The sequence below is a fragment of the Biomphalaria glabrata genome, chromosome 9, assembly GCF_947242115.1.
Source record: "Biomphalaria glabrata chromosome 9, xgBioGlab47.1, whole genome shotgun sequence".
NCBI lineage: Eukaryota > Metazoa > Mollusca > Gastropoda > Planorbidae > Biomphalaria > Biomphalaria glabrata.
This window is the reverse complement of record NC_074719.1, coordinates 27486637-27502967: the sequence shown is the minus strand read 5'-3', so window position 1 is coordinate 27502967 and position 16331 is coordinate 27486637. Positions and strand designations below refer to the sequence as shown.

Below are 16331 nucleotides of genomic sequence, written 5' to 3'. Positions count from 1 at the left end.
GACTAATATTTTTTTTAACCGCCACTGATGTAAAGGTTCTATTGGTTTGGTGCAGTCTGACATTTTAGAAATCTGTCTTGTTAAAATCTCAAATTCTAAAAAGTATTATTGGAAATCTGATGAATGAATACACATTTTACATTCTAAAGATGTGTTTGTAGGTCCATTATATAAACATTTATTTATGATTTAAAAGACAGTTAAGGAGTACAACTGACCCATTGGGGCTACACATGAGTTAGTGAAAAACATAAAATCCCTTAATTATCTTGTTTAAGGCCAGTTTCATAAGTTGGTAGCATTGTACTTTTTGAAGTAAACAAAAATAAATGTACTTTAATATCACAATTTTAGCTGTCAGGTAAGTAGTAATATTAAGATTATCTGTTCTAAAGTTTATAGTTTTGAGAATGCTGACAATGTCCTCAAAACTGCATTCTTTACCAATGGGCCTGAATAATACCCATATTGAAGAAATACTAAATGGAGAGCTGCCTGATTTGGAAACCACTACGCAGTTCATCTCAGATATTGACCTAGTCACCTGATCTCTCCTACATAATAATGAAAACAAAAGAAGAAAAAATCCATTCGAAAGTAAAGAGTTTATAATTAGTGGTTTTCATTTAAGAAGACAGTTTACTTTCTACCCAGATATGCTAAATTACAGGAGCAAGTAGAGTGACAATGTTTCTTGCAGCTCAATCATTGTTAAAGGTAAACATAAAACTGTCAGGCTAACTGATATGTTTTGTAAATTTTTTTTTACATGTTTCGGATGTTCCTTCAGAGTTGAAAATAATTACTTCCTAGGCCAAACCTCCTGCAGGATGATGGGGGCAGGGTTTGAACCCTGGACCATAGATAAATCTGAACGACAGTCCAGCGCGCAAACCGCACGACCTGGCAGCCATCCTAACACAAACAAACTAAGTAATAAGTTGAACTATTATAATAAATGATATAGAGTAAGACTTCATGTAAAGACAAATGATAAACACAACAAAAATCAACTTACTTGTAAAGCCAACTGGACATCGACATGTAAATCCTCCCAGCCTATCAATACAAGTACCCCCGTTTAAACAAAGGTTAGGTAGGCAGTCATCTATATCTACTGAACAGTTCTTTCCAGTCCATCCAATAGAACACACACAGCTGTAGTCATTGACAGCATCCAAACATGTGGCATTGTTTAGACAAGGTCGTAGTATAGTACACTCATCAATGTTGCCATCACACAACTGACCTGAACATTTAAACAATTTCCATTTTCAGTTTCAAATCAGCTTGAATAATTTTTTATTACATTCTTTGGACCAAGCACAATGTTTTCCTCATTCAGTAGGTGGTATAATTTTGTTTCTTTGATAGTTTTTTTTTATCTGCTTTACAAAATGTATAAAATAATTAGACTTATTGGAAGAAATAGAATTGCTCTAACATAAAATTATATATATATATATTTATATAATTGGTTGACTTTCGCTATAAAAATCTATGAAGAGATTGGATCTCGATAAGAATGTTAGCTAACCAACAAATATTATTTTGATTATTTACAAATTATATCTTCCATTCAGCTTTTTTTTTTTGGCACAACTTTTTTTCGGCAGGGGCCTTTTAACTCAAAAGCAGACCCATAGAAAATAAGCAGGCTGTTCTCCTCAACAGCTCCAATGAGAAGATCTGAAGGTCACCAAGACCAACTTTCCATCAGTAGATTAAATTGTGTAATATTAACTGTTTCTAGGTTACCTGCTATTATGAAAGAAACCTAAAATACAATGTGCCAAGAAAACTATACCTGTATAACCAGGCAAACATGAACATATGAAGTTGGTGTTACTAGTCTGAGTGTTATCTGCACAAGTTCCATCGTTGAAGCAAGGATTGGGCTCACATTGGGATTGTTCCTCTGTACAGTTCACACCTTTATAGCCTGCAAGTTCAACATTAACAAAAGTGTTTCTCATTAAGTTTGAGATTGTAATGAAAAATGAATTTACAAATATTGACCTAGTAGAGCTAATAAAATCAAGGTGACAAAGGAAGCTTGTGTATTTAACATAAATTTAAAGGCAGCCCATGCTGCTACATCACATTTAACATTGTCACAATTAACTTAGGATTGGAGAGAGGCAGATATTCTTGAACCTGGTCCCCAAAGTACATCGCTATGCTACTGCAGCACCAATACAATCATGGAAGCCACTGACAGAACCAAAAACATGAAGGTGAACTTGAATATGCATTTAAAGTACTTTAAGCCCTTACCAAGTGTACAAACACAAGTATAGTTTCCTGATCCTTCAATACAAGTGCCACCATTCTGACAAGTATCTGGCTGACAATCCACAACATCTTCATCACACTGATCTCCTGTCCACTCACTGCCACATTTACAACTGGTTTTTAGAAAATTACAACAGAATACAAAAATTGGTCAATTAGGTGAAATTCATTTAATTTATGGATTCATTTGACTTATGTGTGAATGTACATTTTGGTTTCTTATAGTTATAATGTTTTTGTTTGGTGTAATGCACAAATTGTAAGACAAATTTCCATACGGACAATAAAGATTATTATTATTATTATTATGCATAATACTTGTATATTAAAAAAGTAGTTGGCACCAATCAAATGGCCTGTGTGGCAGATGTTGTAAAGCTCATTTGGTTCTGTGGTGAAGAATAAACAAAGGATATAATGTGGCTATTAGAACCATCAAGAGCTATTGTTTTACCAACTACTCATTAAAAGCTAGGAGGATAAAAAAAAATAAGTTCATTTAAATTTGAACTCAAGGTTTTTCTTACATATGTAGAAAAAAATGTTTGTATTAAACATTTTAATTTCATTTAAATCTTTTTGAAACATACAGATGCTATTTTTTGGTCTTTAACTCTTTCAGTGCAGCATAACTCTCAGCCAGTAACTTCACCAGCGCTGTGTGGCGTTACCCTTGTTTGTTTGATTGTTTTACATGTTTCGGATGTTCCTTCAGAGTTAAAGATAGTTTACGTCCTAGTCCAAACCTCCCGCAGGATGATAGGGGATGGGAGCAAGCAGGGTTTGAACCCGGGACCATCAATAAATCCAAATGACAGTCCAGCACGCAAACCGCACGACCTGGCAGCCATCCACAACCAGGCAGCCTCGGTGAGTAATTTGGTATATAATATTTCTTTCTTTTTTTTTTTGAGTTACTTTTTATTTCTCTCTTTTTTTTTGTTTTTATTTTCTGGGTATGAGAGTGATTCTTTTTTTTTTGTAGTAAATTGGATGCAGGACCAACATATTTTTAAAAAAAAGACAATAATTGTGTAAGTGGTTCTTCTTTTTTAGTTTATTGCCTGGGGCCCGAAAAATGTAAATAATACAAAGCCTTATTGCATTTGTTCATCTTTTATGAAATTCAAATCAATCAAATGTGTTAAGTTTTGTGATTTTTCAATATTTATGGATTAAATGTTTAATTAAAAGATTAAATCTTTCAGTATATCAATTTTTTAATGAATTTTTATATATATTTTGTTTAATATACAAAATATTTTCTTTAATAATTTATTTTAGTTATTATACTTTTGTAGCCCATTCATTGTCCTTTAAAATAAAATCAAATATGTTAAATTATTTAATAAAGTAAAAAAAGTAATATTAGCTTAAGTAATAACTCTAGCATAAATCAAACTGGAATCCTCTTGATTTTTCATAGAGACTAGCAGTACAAAATAATATAAATTATTAGCACAATGAAGATCATTTCTATACTGGGGAGCTGAGAGTAGAGGTATTTCTTTTCTAATAATCAATGTTATATTTAATGCAAATACAAAATTCTAAGTAGCCTACTTAAGTCACCAGTGAAAATTTAGTCTTCAAATAGACATACATAAATCCAGGAGCCTGATCTGTACATGTTCCATTGTTTTGACAAACTGGAGATGTGAACAGACATTCATTGATATTCTCAGAACATGTTGGACCCTCCCAGCCCACAGCACAATCACAGTGATAGTCTGAAAGAAACAAAGTGAAAAATTGAACAATCATCTTTTGATTGTTCTCCCTATGAATTGATGCTTTGAATCATGATTTTATTAATGTTATGAATTGTACTGTTATAAATAATATATAACACACTGTTATAAATGTTATCAATTGTAATGTTATAAATGTTATATAACACACTGTTATAAATGTTATATAACATACCGTAATTACGGTTATGAATTGTACTGTTATAAATGTTATATAACACACTGTTATTAATGTTATGAATTGTACTGTTATAAATGTTATATAACATGCTGTTATTAACATTTATTATGTTTACAAAAATCGTATCACACAGATGTTAAAAATATATAAAGATCTGATATACTAGAATTGAAGCTCAAACACTCTCCTCCTTTTTTTTCATTAATAGCAAGAAATCAGCTTGATTGAATTCTGTACTAACACAAAGAGAAATTACCTTTAGAGCTGAATGATGAACAGTTGCCTCCATTGAGGCATGGACTGGAGCTACAAGCCTCTACTACATTCTCACACAATGTTCCAGTTGAGTTAGAATGACAGACACATACAAACATATCTTTTTTTGATTCTGTTGTATTTAAAAAACTCAAGCTGCTACTGTTACTAGAAGCCATTACATCTACACAAGTTCCCCCATTTTGACAAGGACTTTTAAGACAGTCAGAGTTTAGAGTCTCACAATTGGGACCACTGTAGTTTACAAGGCACACACATTCATGCATAGTTTGATTGACTGCGATGCAACTTCCTCCATTCTGGCAAGGGCTAGGTTCACATATGTCAAGAGCAGATGTGCAGAAGTCCCCAGTGTAGGAAGCTGGACAAATACATACAAATACATTGTCTTTTGACATGCAGGTTCCTCCATTCGAACAAGGAATGTGTCTGCAATCAGATGTGTTGTTGGGTTCACAATAATTCCCTGAAGTTCCTATAGGGCATTCACATCTACAACAAAAAAAAAATAATCAAAACCTACTAAACATTTCATTAAAAATAATAATTTCTGAACAAATGCATACTCTGAAGAAAAAGTTTTATTATAGTGACATAAACATCAATTAGAAAGAATGTTTGCTTAACCCATCAATGTGTTTGGATACATAGTATTTACTAGAAGATTTGCAGTCATTATTAAAATTAACAAAAACAAACATCAACAACAATAGTTTTACTTTTACAAAGCACTCAACTAAAACTATGTAAGAGTGTATACAGCCATGAAACTCATCACAGGGAACAGATAATCAATTAATTTAAAAAGTTAAACCGAATACAAAATGCATGTAGAATAGAACAGTTTCTAATTTATCTTCCTTTCCTCTGTGTTCCCTTTTATTATTCCCAATTATCCATCTTCCCCAGGGTCTGAACACTAAAACTAGTAATGAAAAAGCAGCTAAATATTTTTTTGCTTTCTAACTAGATAAGAATTAAACATTATAACAATGAAAGATAGTTAACATACTGACCTGAATCCATTCACCAGGTCAATACAAACTTGATAAACCCTACATGGCTTTGTAGCACAATCATCAATATCTTGTTGGCACTGGGTTCCAGTGTAACCTGGAGCACACTGGCACTGGTAACTGTTTAGTGTTGGTTCCACACATGTGCCATTGTTTTGGCAAGGAGATGAAGCACACTCTTCAATGTCATTTTCACAGTTAATACCACTAAATCCTACAAGTTGGAAACAAAAAGTTACATTTCTATCAGTATATATGAATTTAAATTTTAAAATGTCTTAATTAATCTCAAGTTTAACTGCTTAGGTATTAACTGATTTGGAATAAATAAAAAGTTTTATCATCAGATCTCTATATAACTTTTTAAACTTTCACAAATTTGAAATAACTTGAACTTAAATTTGACTTTTATTTCACTTTTCTTTGTTTTTATAATATCTAGGTTTGCCCTTTTACTTTAACTGCAGGGGAAAAAAACAACAACAACAAAGGAATGAGTTGCTTTCATCCTGGTGGATCTATGATATGCACTTCAGACTGTCTCATGACAATCGCCAGTTTAAACCCTGCCACATCCTTGAGGAGGCTTGGGCAAGGATATAATAATCTTCATCTAAAAAAACAACATACGAATTGTCCATAGAATGTCACAGGATTTATCACCAGACAGTAGGTCAAGGCACACAAGATTTAAAAAAAAAAAAAAAAGAAACAAGTAAACCAGACTCATGAAAAAGCAAAAAGTTTACCTGGTAAACATGAGCAAGTGTACCTCACACCATAATTGGTACATGTTGCACCATTCAGACATGGCTGAGACAGACACAAGTTGACTATCAGCTCACAATGGTCTCCATAGTAACCAGGTTTACAGAAACATTGATAGCCACCTAAGCAAAGATGTCAAATTAGATCTTTTAGATTTTTAGAAAATGTTTAAAGATAAATGTTACCAGACAATCTCCTGGAGCTGCTATGAAATGTCAGTTTAATTTCCTCCATCCATCATTTTTTATGTGCATTTCAGCCTATTGCCAAGCACCATACATCTTTAAGATTTTTTTTTTATGGTGCTACAAAAGCTTATTAAGTGTTTTGACAATATACATAATGCTCAATTTGACATCGCAATATCGTCATATAATTCCTCATATGGGATGCACTATTAAATGATGCTTTTAAGTTAGTTACATTAAAATATCTTTGACTTGGATTTGCAGCTTCAGTGAATATTGCCCAACTATTTCTCAATAAGAATTAAAAACAAGCTTTAGAAGTTTTAAAACTAAATAGTAAAGTTGCTTAAAAAAAAATTGAGCTTTGATTGAAAGTATGTAAAATTTTACAATGCTTTTCCTAGATCTGAGAAAAAAGTTTAAGGAATTATTTACCTTCAATTTTGTCAATACAAATACCATTGTCCCCACAAAGGTTCTGCACTACACATTGTCTGACTACTGTTTCACATTGCATCCCTTGAAACCCATCCAAACATTCACAACGATAATTGTTGATAAGATCCACACAAGTTCCCTGAAAGTAACAGGGCTGGCTAAGACATTCGTTTATTTCTGATTCACACATCTGGCCTGTGTATCCTAGAAAAGAAAAATGTTATGTACTTTATTCTAGTCTAGAATCTAGATCTATAGTGACTATAAATACTACATCTAGTTTAGATGTCTAGATTTAATTTGATATAATCTAGATTCTAGATCTATCATATTCAATATAATTCAGAGAATATAGAAAATATATTCTAATTCTAGATCTAGATATATAGTTTTTTTTTTAGATAGACTACTATATAATATTATAAATATATTTCTAGAAAAGTAGAGTCTGATCTAATAATATATAATATATAGACTAGTATAGATCTCTTCTAAATTTAGATCTAGATCTAATCATGGGCGTAGCCAGGGGGGGGGGGGGTTGGGGTTCAAACCCCCCCGAAATGAAATTCCCCCTCCCCCCTTTTGGAATTTAGTGACTGATTTTTAGCTTTGATTTTGTTTATTTAAAGTGATATTTTAATACTAAACCATCACTTGCCCCAGCACAACCAAAGGGGTTTTGAGTTTAAAACCCCCTACCAGGGGGGTTCAAGTTTTAAAAACCCTACCAGGGGGTTCGAGTTTAAAAACCCCTACCAGGGGTTTTGAGTTTAAAACCCCCTACCAGGGGTTTTGAGTTTTAAACCCCCTACCTGGGTTTTTTTGCAGTTAACTCCCCCTCTTCTATAAAACAAAACAAAATAAAATGCAAAAGAAAATCCCCTAATTCCAAGAGCACAGTTAAGGAAGATTTTGATTTTAAAACCCCCTCTAAAATTTACGATAAACCCCCTCTTCAACATAAAAAAAAAGCTAATTATGCACTCAAAATGTTATGAGAGTAGCTAAATGGGTTTTGACTCAGTTTTGAGTTTAAATCCCACTTCTGCGGGGTTTGAAGGTAAAAATGACCTCTTTAATAATAAAAAACAAAGCAAATTTTACACTCAAAATGTTATGAGTGTAGTCAAAGGGGTTTTGAGTTTAAACTCCCCTACAGTGGAGTTTGAAGCTAAAAAGTACCTCTTTAATATAAATAAAAGCAAATTAATCACTCTAAAATCTATGAGAGTAGCCAAAGGGGTTTTGAGGCTAAAAAATACATCTTCAGTGTAAGAAAAAAAGCAAATTACGCACTCAAAATGCTATGAGCGTTGCCAAAAGGGGTTTTGAGTTTAAACCCCCATTCAGAGGGGTTTGATGCTAAAAATACCTCTTCAATATAAAAAAAGCAAATTACACACCAATCCAATCGGGGGTTTTGAGTTTAAACCCCTCTTCTACAGATGGCTTTTTTTTAAAGTTTAAAACCCCCCCAGATGGTTTTGAGTTTAAATCCCCCTACAGAGAATTTTAGGTGGAAAACCCCCAACAGATGATTTTGATGATAAAACTTCTCTTTTCGATATAAAATCTAAAGCAAACTAGTCACTTAATTCCAAGAGCGTATTCAAGAGAGGTTACACATTTTTACCAGTGGCAGGGCTCCATTAATAAACTGCATTGAATAGTCATCTGCCGAAATTGAAAAACACTAAATGTTGCTCAACAAAGATGGCTAAGACAGATTTTAGGAGTCAGTTATAGAGATCGGGTCTAAATCAAGGAAATCCTATGCCGAACTGGGAGTCGACCCGTTAGTAAGATTGTGAGAGAGCGATGCATGAGGTTTGCAGGACACGTTCTCCGACAAAATGAATTACGCATAAGAAGAGTTGCAATGATATCCTAGTACAACTTGAGGCTTCAGACGATACCAGTGACAGATTGTTATGGAAACAGCTTGACGGCAAATGCGCCGAACGGCGTGGGCGGGTCTAAGTCAGTAAGAATAGCACATTAGGTTTTGAAATAAAATTTTTTAATAGCAGGAAAATGCAGTGTAGATACCTCAGAATATGCATTTAGTTGGCTTTCAATACCAGAAATAGTGCTTGGCGGCGGGGCTTCGCCACAAGACCCCCTTGCTAGTAATGTTGGGGAGTCTACAATTTTATGGAAACAGCTTGACGGCAAATGCGCAGAACGGCGCGGGAGGATCTAAGTCAGTAAGAATAGCACATTAGGTTTTTGATATAGAACTTTTTAATAGCAGGAAAATGCACTGTAGATACCTCACAATATGCATTTTGTTGGCTTTCAATATTAGAAATAGTGCATGGCTTCGCCCCGCGCTGGCCAGACCCCATTGCTAATAATGCCACGGAATCTACAATTTTTCCACGAACTCATAGAAGAAGCTATTCTAGGGCACAATAAACGTCTTCCGAAAGAATGAAGGGTCAGAATGTAATAAAGATTATGTACACACACACACATAAATACATATAAAAAAAAAATTTTTTGGGAGGGGGGGGGGGGGGGAGAGAAAAATTCCCCCCCCCTCCCCAAAAAAAATCCTGGCTATGCCCATGGATCTAATAGTAATAGTTTAATAGACTAGATCTTGACTCTAGAGTAGACTCTAATCTCTTATAAAATTTAATTTAAAAAATATAGGAATATTCAATATATTATGAATAATGATAATCATCTAGACCTAGACTCTTACTCACTGTCTTAGTCTTAGATCTAGATTAGTAGATAGAATCTAGTCTAAATCTAGACTAGTCTAGTAACTAAGTAAGTAGACTCATTCAACTTTCAAGACTCACTGTCTCAACTCTAGACAGTCTAAGTCTAGACCTAGATATCTAGAGGAGGCTCTTATAGTTTGAACACCCCATCGAATTCTCCTTTTTGAACGGGTCGCTTTTTTTTTGTTTGTAATTCATTTGTTTTTATGTTTGGAGCTAAAAACGACGTTTCGGGACTGCGCATGTCCAATTTTAGATAAGTTCCGGTAATTTTGTTCCATTTTTCCAAAGCAGATGGCAGTTATTTAGATTCTCGGTAACCATGTATGTAAAGCTGCTGTTTTAACCTCCCCCGGCAATTCATACCCATATAAGGGATGAAGGCTATATCATGAGCCTGTTTGATCGTAGGCTGATGGGCATATCAAAATAAGCTTCCAAACATCTTTACAAAGACATTCCAATCACATTTATATCGTTAGCTGTTAAATAAAACTAAAAAAGGGGGTGTCCAAACAAAAAATAATGAATTCAGCTCATTCTCCTTTTAGAACACAGCAAAATCATATTAAGAAATATTATTGGGATTAATAAATCTATGATTTTTTCAATGAATAAACATGACCTAGATAGAGATATCTAGAATATATAACTTATGAATGAAAGAAAAAGTGTGGGCTGCTAATTTGAAGCCAGAGACCATGCCCACTGCATGTGATCACGCAAGATAAGCTGACGGTGAGGAGAGGTATACACTCAGCGAGTAGTGTCACAAACTATCCAACAGGCAGTGGAGGGAAGGGGGAGAGAGTCATGAAAAGAATTATAAGCCTCTATGGGAGGGAGGGGATGTTAAGGTTTAACAAAACCAACATCCAAATTATGAAAACAAGAAGAGGGTCCTTGGATGGGAGTTAAAATAAAGACAGAGAAAATACATGTAGCCTAGTAGAAAATATCATGTTTATTAAATTAAAATAATTAATTTATAGCTCTATAATCTATATAAATTTATTTCTGTCTGTTTCTACACATAGATTATGTAGGTATTTAAATAAATAAACTATATACAATATATATATATATATATATATATATATATATATATATATAGAGAGAGAGAGAGAGAGAGAGAGAGAGAGAGAGAGAGAGAGAGAGAGAGACAGAGAGAGAGAGAGAGTATATAAGGAAATAGACTATAAATACATATTGCAAAAGTGAATCTACTTCTTTTACTACAATCTAAATAATTTTTAAGTAACACAGATATAATTTATTAGCAATTACATAGTGGTGTTCAACACCGGTGCTCACTGTTCAACTAAAGGAGAAAGCCCAAAAACTGCGTTCAAAATAGGAGCATGAGGTGACCCAATTTATTTTAAAATAAAATCTTGACTATGGGTGGCGGGTGGTAATACAAAGGAACACAGCTATTTTTATAGTCCTTAAGACAAGTTGCAGAATAAGAATCTGCTTTCAGTTTTTTTGTAAGTTAAACCTTCACCAATTAAAAAAATAAAATATAAAATTGACCTAGAGATCTAGATCTAGATCTAGTTCCCGAAAATCGGTGTTCAGTTATAAGAATCTACTAATTATACTAATAGTAGGCCTAGGCCTATGCCTATGCCGGGCTATGCCGGCTATGCTATGGTTCCCAAACGTTGGTGTCCAAATATAAGAATCTACCATACTCCATAGTAACTCATATTTAGGTTACAGTTACAGTAGCTGAGTCGTCTGAGTAAGTTTAAAATTAAAGTATTTAAAGTAATTAAAGTTAAATTACCTAATGCACAAGAGCACATGAAGCTTCCAAAAGTGTTTGAACAACTAGCGCCATTATAACATGGAGAAGGTTGACCTTGACATTCATCGACATCCGTATTGCAAGTTGGCCCCGTAAAATTTACAGGACAACTACATGTAAAACTGTCAAAATGATCGCTACATATGCCTCCATTGTTGCAAGGACTAGACTCACATTCATTCTTTTCCTTAAAAAAAATATTAGACTCTAGATCTAAATTCTAAATATTTTTCATTTTGTCAATAAAAATGAAAACTAATAATAGAACTAGATAGATTAGACAATATAGTCACTATACTAATTTAAAATATAATTCGTCAAAGTAAAGAAAAATATATAGGCTTAGATATAGTATAGATCTCGCTATATCAAATGTAAAATAAAATTAGTTTAGATTGATCTTTTAGCTCACCTTCTCGCAGAATGGCCCTTCCCAGCCTGATAAGCACTGACACGTATAGTTATTCAACCCATCCATGCAGCCTGCATTATTTTGGCATTGGTGTGCAAATGGAACCTGGCAGTCATCAATATTCGTTTCACATTGCTTGCCAGTGTAGCCAGGGGTACAATCACAAACAGCTACAAGTGCTGTTTCCACACACGGCGAACCATTAAAACACACCATGGAGTCACAAGGGCTTGTTTGACCATGAATAACTATGTTGTTATTTTTTTTTAAACAAGGGATTTGAAAGAGAAATAGATATGTCAGTACTAAATTTTGAAGTAATAAGGATATATTGCAATTATACGCCATCCCATATGACTTTAAACTTATCAACTTATCGCCATCTTTCCTTTTGGGCCTCAGTAAAAACACGTCAATCTCCACGGTCTCTTGCTAGTTTTTATTTTTGTTGTTATGTTTAGTTTAATGGCTTTTCTTTAGTTTTTGTCGCGATCAACATCTAATAGTAGGTCTATAGCGTGTAGGAACTTCTTGGGGTCAAGCAGTGTTTGTGTAGTGCCAAGATCAATATAGGCCTATAGGCCAATAATTTTTTTTGTTTAGGTCATTGTTCAGTTATTAGTATTGTCATTGACGACTCATTGAAGATTATTCTCTGTTGGAACTGTGCTTCGTTCAGAGGCGACCTAAGCAGTAAAATTCGAAAAAAAAACATACCCCCACTTAAGGGGGCCCACAAATGAATGTTCTATTTTTTGTTTACATTAAATATTGCGCCACTTTCATGTAATCTTGTTATTCATCATTGATCTAGTTGATGTTATAGATTCCTTTGCAGCACAGAAAGCACGATGTGAGGCGATATGAATTGAGATATGTTACTTGTCCATTATCTCGCCAATAAACAACGGTATTATTCATTAAGAGAGTCTTATTGATTTTTTTAAAAATCTTACTTATATACTGTACCGTTTGGAATTTAGACAAATATTTATTAAGTACATTATCTCATGTAAAGATACCGAATGTCAAAATGCATGGGGCCCCTTAAAAGGTCACTGGACCTAAGGAAGCAACCGCCCGAGGCCCCTCGCCTTAGGATGGCCCCATGTTAAAGAGAATCGTTTGTACAATTTTGTACAAATAATCGTGGGCTTGACCTGATATGACACTCGCCCTGGGCCCTGCACTGGAATGCTAGGGCCGCCTCTGCTTTATTTAACGTTGATAGTTATATCATTTGTTCGGGGTTATAAGAAGTTTATCGAACTAAACTAAAGCGACTTTAAAAGTGATAGGACCTAGAGACTAAGTGAAAAAAGAAAGCTAGCATATGACCTTTACAGCAGCAACGTCTCAATTATTGGCGACAGAGACACATACTTATTACATGCTATGAGTTAAATATAAAGCAAATTGTTCATATCTGTTAATGGTAAAGTATAATTACCATAGACGTATATAATAGCAAGCATGTTCTATTGAACTTTCAGTCAGATTAGCTGAAGGCAACAATAGGGCCTATGTATATGTAGGATTTTGTTTCTAAACTCCTTTCCCTTTTTTAAAATGTAGCCTAATAAGTGAGTACACCGTAAGACTTCAACAAAATAACGATACATGATTATAGTTATATGATTAATGCTTATTTATTATTTAAATACTTCTTACAAAATAATTTAAAAGAGGAAAAGACGCTATTAGTTTTGTGTGGCCTGTCTGTCAGTCTGTCCGTCCGTCCGTTTATATCTCAGAAACTAGAAGAGAAAATGAAAATCGGACATCATGATATTTTAGATCATTCAAAGTTCTGATCCGACGGCTACTTTTTTCATTTCCGAAAGTGAAAAAATCTAATCTAATTTTTAAAATTATATATGTAAGCAGATTTTTCAAAAAATTACACCACTTTTCAATGAAAAACTTCAGGGGAGGTAACTTTTTTTTAAAAAAGGTCATGGACTTCTTTATTAATAACTCAAGCTTCATTCATAGATTCGCGCATTGGTATAAAAAATTTGCATCTAAGGTCACAATGGTAAAAGTGTCAATGGCTCATTGTAAAATATATTTTCCATTTATTAATTAATTCATTGAATTCAAATGTTGTTATAAAAAAGAATTTTGATACGAACTTCGTTTTAGTTATAAGTTTAAAAAAAAAAAAATGAACTACTTTTATAGCGCGCAGTTTTGACATATATTATATATTCATTATAGGGGTCTACACTTAATTATAGGCCTACTTTGAAAAATTATAACGGTTTTCTCATTGTGGCCAACGAGCTAGTAACATAATCCTTTTCCCGACGATATACATCAACTGTCAAATTTCTAGTGAAATCATTAGAGCAGTTTTCGAGAATCGCGTCCACACAAACTTTGCCTACCCAGAAGGTTCCACTCCGAAAGTGTGACTTGAATAGCAAGAGAGAGGGGTCGGTATAATACACTAAACGAATATATGAGACTAAAATAACATTTTGTCTATAGGTTAAACGAATATATGATACTAAAATAACATTTTGTCTATAGGTTAAACGAATATATGATACTAAAATAACATTTTGTCTATAGGTTAAATGAATATATGATACTAAAATAACATTTTGTCTATAGGTTAAATGAATCGTATAAGCCTACCTTGAATGCTAAGACAACACAACACATAGATCAGTCTTAGGTGCCAGCATTGAGTCATCTTATACCTCCAACATTATTCATGTTGGTTACCGACCTTGCTAAAATTCATCTTAGGGGGAAAAATGAAAACATATTTATACTGTCAACAAATGTATAAATCTGCTAGAGTCAGTTACTAGACTATAATATTCTAATGATCTATGGCTCTTTTGGTCTTGATGAAGCACTCATTTTGATATTTTCTTGAGTCCGGGCGTAGACTAATCTGATGTGACTAAACAAGCCCATTCTTGAGGGGCAAAGTTTGCTACAGTTCTAGCATGCCCATTTGAAGACAATCCGCTAGGGCAGCTTCCATTTTCTTGCTGACCGATAGTTCACGATTTCATTCCATGACTTTCATTGCTGCCTGTGTAGTCCTAAGATCTCACTTGCAGACATCTCTGTAGGTTAGTTATGGGCGTCCTTTGGGGTGTGACTCCCTCAGCAAGTTCGGCTTAAGAATTCTGTGTCAAAAGAGCAAATTTCAAAATTTTCTGATTAGAGATATGATCTCTCCAGGAGGTGCACATTATGCATTACAGGCAGTACCAATGTTTAATCTATGCTCTTGATGCATATATGTCTCATTACCATAAAGAAGAGTGCTATTTTTCAAGATACGATTAGAGAGTTTTCCCATTGGCTGCAGAAGATTTTCAAATTCTTTACGACGTCATTTCAATGTCAAAAATTTAAGTTGCTGACAATACTTTATTCCAGGTAGATATCTATTGCGTCACCGTAGAGCGGCGTAACGGTGTAATTATCTCGGTTATTTCGTTGCAGACGCCAAGAGATTGAGTTTCTAATGCTAAGAAAGGAAGGAGAAGGTTTGCTGTCGGGGCTTAGCCCCAGACCCCTGTTGAGTGACTTAACGTACATCGCTCCCCCAGACCCTTTAGATGACTGAGGAGGTGGCAAATACTAGCATTTTTTTTTGTATAGTTGGGTTTGGGTAATGTCTTTGACGTGTTATAAAAAAAAAAAGATTGATAAGACAAATTTTTATTAAAGACAATTGTAACATAAGATGGCTAATTACAGGCCCACTTACCTATATTTGATTCTAAATATTACCTTCCACTAGTAATATCGTATAAAAATAATCTCATCCAAATGAAGCCGTATCATTTAGTTTCTAAACAATGAGAATTAAGCTGTTCGCAAATCTGAGTGCTATGAATCAAAATGCTTATGACATAAATAAATTCCATTTAATGATTGTAGCCAAGCATAAAATAACCAGTTTTATTAGATCAGTCAGATATTATCTGACTGTATGATTTATACGAATAAAATATGCGGTACTGTACAGAAATCCCGATTTTGAAATGAATAAAATCAATAAACAGCTCACGCTATAGACTCAATGTATGATTCATCTGGCCACTAACGCCTTCTAAACAGCTGCGAGTTGTTTGCTTGACTTCACAGGCAGTGATAACAACATCTTCAATAGGTTTCCCTTTATCTTAGCTTCTCCACCCCCACACCCTTTTTTTTCAACTTAAAAGTAATAATTAAACAAAAATAAAGACACACCCTTATAACACTGTGAATGCTAGGCTGTGATCTGAAATGAAATATTTATAGGCCAACATTGACTTGAGAATATTTTAAAAGAACAACAACAACGAAACAACTGAATGTTGACAAGCTAGCAACCTTATGGTCTGAGAAATGTTTTCTGGACCTCCACCTACTAGGCTACTTTCTTTCTTTCTTTTTTTTTTTCAAAATTAAAAAATTAAGAGAAAAAAAAAGATGAAC

At 33.9% G+C, this 16331-nt stretch overlaps 1 protein-coding gene across 2 annotated transcripts in view; it reads right to left on the bottom strand.

The window, feature by feature from the left end:
* LOC106071565 (protein eyes shut homolog) overlaps nucleotides 1-15018 on the bottom strand; it is a 50442-nt gene extending 35424 nt beyond the window's left edge. For both annotated transcript variants that reach the window (XR_008779771.1, XM_056041208.1), the window contains exons 1-11: nucleotides 14520-15018; nucleotides 11877-12124; nucleotides 11444-11651; nucleotides 6911-7117; nucleotides 6269-6409; nucleotides 5520-5733; nucleotides 4484-4995; nucleotides 3899-4025; nucleotides 2278-2408; nucleotides 1808-1942; nucleotides 1019-1249 (exon numbers count right to left, since the gene is read on the bottom strand). Coding sequence is in view for 1 of the 2 variants with exons in the window: in XM_056041208.1 (XP_055897183.1) it covers nucleotides 1019-1249; nucleotides 1808-1942; nucleotides 2278-2408; nucleotides 3899-4025; nucleotides 4484-4995; nucleotides 5520-5733; nucleotides 6269-6409; nucleotides 6911-7117; nucleotides 11444-11651; nucleotides 11877-12124; nucleotides 14520-14577 (2212 nt within the window). In the remaining variant the exon portion in view is untranslated. The remainder of the gene's footprint in view (nucleotides 1-1018; nucleotides 1250-1807; nucleotides 1943-2277; nucleotides 2409-3898; nucleotides 4026-4483; nucleotides 4996-5519; nucleotides 5734-6268; nucleotides 6410-6910; nucleotides 7118-11443; nucleotides 11652-11876; nucleotides 12125-14519) is intronic.
* Between the last annotated feature and the right edge of the window lie 1313 nt (nucleotides 15019-16331).